At 41.9% G+C, this 7,215-nt stretch overlaps 1 protein-coding gene across 1 annotated transcript; it reads right to left on the bottom strand.

Moving 5' to 3' along the window:
* Positions 607-6,004, bottom strand: LOC8083794 (mitogen-activated protein kinase 17). Its single transcript, XM_002440257.2, has 11 exons — positions 5,475-6,004; positions 4,228-4,627; positions 4,005-4,132; positions 3,858-3,917; positions 3,162-3,311; positions 2,612-2,767; positions 2,306-2,443; positions 2,144-2,223; positions 1,914-2,015; positions 1,224-1,386; positions 607-1,071 (listed from the first exon to the last, which is right to left on the bottom strand). Exons 1-11 carry the CDS (start codon positions 5,799-5,801, stop codon positions 997-999), a joined length of 1,779 nt encoding a protein of 592 aa, XP_002440302.1. The 5' UTR covers positions 5,802-6,004; the 3' UTR covers positions 607-996.

Genomic DNA, 7,215 nt, shown 5'->3' with positions numbered 1-7,215 from the left:
TTACATGAAAACAACTCGGGACTGGACAAAATTTGAGCAATAAAGAAGAAACGAAAAAACTAGCTCGTAGCGGTGGGAAACATTTGTGAACGAACTAAATTAACTGAAAATGTTGGTTAACTAAACCTTTTATGATCTACACGATAAAAACTTTGGGCATGTTGGGAACAGCCGGCTGTGGCGGTGGTTTAGCATTATCCAATGATCAGCGATTTATTCAGTTTTTAGGTGGCATTAATCGAAATAGCCAATTTTAGTTGTGACTTTTAAATAGCGAGCTAAGGCCTAGCGTTTTATAAACCGTAATTAGCGTACTTTAGCGGCAAAATTGTACATGAATACAAATAGCGGCACAATTTTTTTCAAGCTATTTCAGGCTATAGCGGCAAAAATAGCGGGCTATTTTTTTTCCATGGTTGTGACTATTATATCAAACACTAAAGGTTGAATAGCATTCTTTATTGCTTTTAAAATTGATTTTGGTCTCTTTTAAACTACTCGCTCTATTCTAAATTATAAAACATCTTTTCTAGATATTAGACATAATATATCTAAGTGCAAAAGAAAAAAGCTACATATCTAAAAGAAACTAAAAACATCTTATAATTTAGAATGAACCAGTTAATGTTTCATCAAAACTGAAATTTTCCATAACCAATTTCACAAAATTAACTGAATACCTAGGACTACTTGCTGGGGGAAAATCAAATATGCATCAGCTGCAGCTGAAGATCCACTTCCAACTGAAAATTTACAGGATATGGTTATGGTTATGGCTCCACAGAGGAAAACACGAGAAGCCATTCAGTCAGACATAGGTTGTATGCAGTCACGAAGTACAAAAAAACGGGAGAAAATTTACATCACAACAGATTTACTGGCATAAGAACTTGTGGTCTCATTGGCTATAGACCCTTGCCGTAGGCCCATCCTCAACTTGAGAACCTAACGTGCCATACTACGAGCTATTCATTGCTCCAGTGAACTTGAGAAAAATCAGGTTTTCAGTTGAGGGATTTTCTTCGTCACATCATCGACCGTTTCATCCACGCTCTCCAAAACAGATTCCTCCTGGAAAAGTACAGATTAAATTAAAATATCAGCTCATTACATCAAAGAAGGAAGCAAGTATACTGCCAATCTTAGTCTTAGCCCAAAAGAAAATATGGATAAGCATGTATTCTAATGAAGAAATTATGAACTGATGTGGTTGGTGTACTCACATGCTTTGGTTTTTCACCTATACACTTGGAAGCACTGATGCTTTCACTCTTCAGCAAACTCCTCGCACTCAAGACCGGTTGGCTGATGCCATCCGTCACTGAGGCATGGGCTAGCTTATCACCTGCATTGCCATCTCCATGTTTATTGCCGATTACTCTTTCCCTGAGACAAGATACAAAGATTTATTAGTTCAAGTACTTACTCCAGTTTAGGTTTCTCCTAAGTCAAATCTTTTAGCTTTGACCATCAATATTTCAAATTTAATATAGACTAACAATATAAGTTTTAATTATTTTATGAAAAAATCATAATGCAAGTAGATTTTTTTTTGAAAGTAATAATGCAAGTAGATTTTAACAACTATGATAACAGGGACCTTAATGGAATTGTGCTTAAGGTCTCTATGCAAGCTGTATCTATGTTAAAACTACTATATCTATGCAAGCTCTACATGAATAACCTACTTTATCTATGTATATTCACTGTATCTATGTTAAAACTACTGTATCTATGCAAGCTCTACATGAATAACCAATTGAACCTCCCTCTGACTGCGTAAAAATTCTCACAAAAGAAGATAAAGAACAACTAAGGAGGCCCAAAAGATGATAGAAAAATAAGATCCACATGCTATAGACACAAAAATATTGCATGGTTAAGGAAAAGAAAGTGTCAGTTTTGATGAGAACCTTGGCAAAGAAACATTCTGTCGCAGCTGTGGACTGGGTTTTTCACCTTTGGCGGTACCTTCTTCCAAATGAGCAAATTGGCGCCTAAAGCGATCCACCCCACTGTCATGCACAGACATCAGAGTTATACTCCCAATAAATCCTGAACCAATCATATATAACTAGGCAACTACTATACTCAGCGAAGAGTTTAGCGCATGTGTGTTTGTTAAACAAAAAGTGGACCCCACCTTGGATACATGAAGGTCATCTGGTTGTTGTCTCCTCCACGTAGGTATTCTTCTAGCATTTGAGGATGGTACTCCAAAATCTAAAGAGAGGTAACAAGAGTTAGGAAAGTAATAAAAGAAGCAGCTCTACAATGATGTCAAGAATATATTGAGCAATAGTACCTCTCGGTAAATTAATTCTCGGACATCATCTTTGGCCAGTTTCCGCTTCTCAAACTCAAATTCAAGTTTTGAGATAGGTTGTGCTATGGGTTCACGTTCATTATTTGCTAATCCATTAAAGTATGGATCTGTCAGGGCCTGAAATAAAATTTACATGAATTAGTATTTGGAGGAACAACTTATCCAGCATTTCGAAGGTGAAGTATAGATAAAGGGGGTAATCTCTGCCTTCTGCACCAACCAGGGATGTATAAAAGATGAAATTTATCTTTATGGTGAACAAAAATTGGACTCAACTAGACATACCTCAGCTGCACTTGGCCGTTCCTTAGGATCAAAAGCAAGAAGACGTTCAAGCAAATGGAGAGCCATAGGATCTATCCCTGGAAACTTTTTAGTAAAGGGAACCCGGGGCTTTTTCCTCATATTGCTCATGTATCGTCGAGCTTTCTCATTCCTTATCTGCAATGGTTCAATAGTTTAGTGTAGACCACATGATTTTGTGTCATCCATCAGTTGGCATTTTGTTTACAACATAATCTAGAGGAATAACAAAAGATTGTTGCTATTGAATATTGATGTCAATTGGTACATAACTTTGTACTTTCTGGTAACTAAACATTGAAGCACTTGTTTAAAGAGGCATAGTGAAACAGTCCTCAAAAGAAAGGACAATCAATATAAATGAACAATTGCTATGTTAGTAACCATGCACTACCAACGAAAAATTGAGGATTTTATACAAGTTGTACCTAAAAATCTGAAACAGAGTAATGCCTGGAATACAGAAAATTAAGCTCAATAAAACTATGGAAGAAATCAGATGCAAGGTCTCACTAGTAACGAGTGAACATACCTTGGAGATAGACTCTGCTGAAGGTGTACCAAGTAGATCAGTCATAAGATCCAACTGATGCACAACATTCTTCCCTGGAAAGAGTGGCTTCCCTGTGAGCAATTCAGCAAATATACACCCTACGCTCCAAATATCAATGGCAGGAGTGTACTGCAAAAGTCAATGCCAGATTCAGAACCTTGCGATTCTATAAAATTTGTAAAACAAGCAGAGACATCAATTCCACACCATGTACACATTGTTCAAGTAACACGCAGCCAATTCTGCAGCATTAAATATGCATGTAAAACGCGCCTGTTCAATATTACATTTTAATGAAAGGGGCATTTAGAACCCGTGGAGGTTTTTTTTTTCCTTGGAATTGTTGGGAAGAAAAACATGAATATTATAATTAAAAATGCTGCCAAAAGAAAGGACACCACAATAATATTGAATAAAATATATGAACCAGATGTCTTGCAAAAGTAGTAGAAACTCTAAAAGTAAAAGGATAAATGCTGTTGCACACAGGGAAGTTAGCCGATATAAATACAGTTAGTTAAAGTCAGGAACTCAAAATTACGCTTAAGCGTAATCTCAACAACAGACGATAATCTGGAACCAGTATCGCTATATTGGATCAAACTAATGTAACAATTTCAGAGGAAAAATACATTGATATGTTGATCGCAAAATGAAGCTAAGGTGAAACACCACCTTTGAAAAAAAGGAGCCACATAATTCCGGAGCTCGATACCATCTAGTGGCCACGTAATCCTACAGCAAAAGATGCTACATCATAAGAAAATCAAGTTTTAGCTGTTCAACAAATAAAATTTTGCTCAACAATATCAAAATGGCTACCGTCCAGAATATGGCTGATGGGGTGTCATTGAATGAAACACGGGCAAGGCCAAAATCACAAATCTTCAGCTTGCAGTCAGCATTGGCTAGAATGTTCTTGGGCTTAAGATCCCGATGGAAGACACTTGCTGCAAAACCAAGACTTATAGAACAAGCATAGAAATCAAAGCTCACAAGAACTAACAAACTATTAACAAGTCCCTTCAATGTGGAGTCTAACAACCTGCATGAATGTACTTCATCCCACGGAGCAGCTGGTACAAGAAGAACTGGTGATGCTCTGCTGTGAGATCATCGTTTGCTTTTATTACTTGATGGAGATCCGACTCCATCAACTCAAAGATCACGTAGATATCCCTAAATTCCCTCCTCGAAGGAGGAAGCATAATGTGCTTGATCTCAACTAAGTCTGGGTGACGTAGCAACCGGAGCAACTTGATCTCCCTAAGGATGCGAGTTGCATCGGAGACATGATCAAAGACATCAACGATCTTCTTGATAGCCACACGCTCACCAGTCTGGGTGTCGACAGCAGCAGCCACAACACCGTAGCTCCCTTTGCCAATGACTTCACTGACCTGATACCGACTTGCCTCACCATACTCGGTGAAGAATTCAGATTCCTGAAAAGGAGCAAGAGAGTTCAACTAAGTATGCATACACACCACAACATGTGCAGATCAAGTGTACTTATTAGAGAGTAACAGCAACTTGGTTTATTCTAATCTAAAGCCTAAACACTGAAGGTGATTGTTCCCAAATCAACAATATAAGCTGGAAAACAACAATACCTCATCAAAAGAACAAGAAACACTGAAAAAACAAAAACCGAGACCCTTCCACTGCAATTTCTCAAACTGATGTTCAAGTTAATTCGGTTTTAAATGACAGGTACAAGAAAAAGGCAATGCAGCAGCAATTTGTCAGACTACTGTTCTAAAAGTTAATTCGGTTTTAAATGACAGGGACAAGAAAAAGGCCACGGAGCAGTGGAAGCGCAGGGCCCCATGAATCTTCCAAAGGCAGTACTGCGGGTTGTACGATTCTTTCCATAAAGCGCAAACCGTTTCCTTAAACTGCCACGCGTTTTGGATTCAAGGACTCGAACGGAGACAGCTGCGTTGATGTAGTACTACGACGATTGAACGCACCATCTTTGTAAGCCGTTTCCAGTTATCGAAGCATCATTCGGATGCCCCATTGAACGCACCATCTCTGAACCCAACTATGCGGATCCAAAAGAACTGGCAAGAACAAGATCATTCGATGAAATCTCCCTGCCCAGCACCACTCCAAGAAAAGGTAACCGCCACCATTAGGAATCTCGCGACGCACCACGAGGGTACAGTGAGCAGGCGCCGTCAGCGCGCGGACGGATCCAAACACTACTACGTCAGAAGCAGAGATGGGAACAGGGAAGTCGAAAGGATCCAAGAGCGCGATCACGGGGACGCTGTTGAGTTGACCCACCTTTTTGCTCGGATCCATGAGTGGCGGCACCGGTGCGCGCGGTCCAGCACCCGGCTCCGGATCCCCCAAGACAATGCACCCCTCGGACTCAGACGCGGGCTCGGCGGCGATCTCTTCTCCGACCTCTCGCTCCTCCTCCTCCTCCTCGGCGTGGAACTGGTGCGGGAGCGAGCGAGCGCGGAGGTCTCCGCTGGTGGCGGTGCTGTCGTTGTTGTTAGTGGTGGTGGAGGTCAGGTGGAAGGAGGAGGAGGAGGAAGAGGATGAGACGCGGCGGGAGCGGGAGCGGTGACGGAGCCAGCGGAGGAGGGACCGGGCGCGGCCGCCCATAAACCGCGCGCCCTGGGCATTGGGCGCGCGCCGCGGAAGGGCGGGCGTGCGTGCTCCTGGGGACCTGGGGACGCCCGGTTGCCGCGGGGAGCGCGTCGCGGTGGGGAGGGCGGGGAGAGCGTGAGGAGGCGGAGCAGGGCAGGGCAGCGAGGCCGAGGCCGAGGCCGTGGCGCGCGGGGTGGTGTCGAGACGAGGGCGGGCGAGGAGGGGGCGTGTGGGGAAGTGGCGGTTCGGTTTGTGCTCGTGCTCGTGCCGGTTGGGGTGGGGATGGGCGTGGGGCCCGGCGCTGCCAACCAACTGCCCATGTCCGGTCCTAGTGGGACGGGGGTGGGGAGCACGAGCACGAGCGTAGGAGTACATAAACGTCGGCGCAGCGAACGGTTTTCTTTTTCTTTTCCGCTTCGGTTTCTCATGAAATTTCGTAAAAATACTCGGTTGAGCTTGTTCAGCGTGAGACTAGTCCACACTCTCTATCTATCAAGCCCCACAAAGGCTCCAATAGATCAAGGGTAGGGGATTTTATGGGGTTAAGATTTTTTTTTTTAATTAGCAATTTGGAGCTTTAGGAGGAAGGCTAAAGGTAAGTGCAGGGGTAGAGGCGATGGTGTAGGATCACAGTCATCGGAACGTGGATTAGTTTCATTTCCACAGTGAAAAATCATTTCTCAAGGAGCGTACCACGTTTCATATTATCGTGTTTCTCGTACCTATGTACCGGAAACTTTTTATGACTGTGTGTAAGATCACCATAGGCATAGGCAAAGGGAATGGTTGGGGGCGGGGCTAGGGTTGCGAAACTTGCTCGGATGGGTTAGGACTTGTTTGAGTCTCATTCGCATAATGAGATTCTAAATTTTAGATAGTGAATGTTGTGTGTAGAATATTTGATTCTGGATTTTTTTAAAAAAAAAATGATGAGTGTTTGAATCTCATTCTCATTTTTCTTTGGAGATCTAAAAAGGGCCTAGAATAGCATTTAGTGATGGTTGGGGCACCATGAGAAAGAAAATGGTAGCTAGAGAAGAAAGATGAGGGGTACAATAGTATAGCATTTAGTGATGATTCATTTGAAGTGTCGTTTTGTGTATTATGTCCATTTAGTGATGATTCATTTAGAGAAGAAAAACTACTTCAAACTGTGATCCAATTTTGGTGAAAAAAATAGTGCATTATGTGTCGTTTTCTACTGGCTATTGCTCATCAATGATTAGTAAATTATGATGGTTTCACTTTTGTTGCATCGGTACAAAGATAATTTACTGATTTACATGTATATAATATGATGCATGTTCATATGGATAGGTCATCAGAGCCGGCCGTCTTTGGTGCAGTTGCTCTACGTTGGGCTATTTGGTTGAGTAGAAACCATGTGGTTTTCAATAGAAATACAACTAATTCTTTTATGTAGGTTATT

The sequence above is a fragment of the Sorghum bicolor genome, chromosome 9, assembly GCF_000003195.3.
Source record: "Sorghum bicolor cultivar BTx623 chromosome 9, Sorghum_bicolor_NCBIv3, whole genome shotgun sequence".
In the NCBI taxonomy this organism is placed as follows: domain Eukaryota; kingdom Viridiplantae; phylum Streptophyta; class Magnoliopsida; order Poales; family Poaceae; genus Sorghum; species Sorghum bicolor.
Note: the sequence above shows the minus strand (reverse complement) of the source record. Positions and strands in the feature narration are given on the sequence as shown.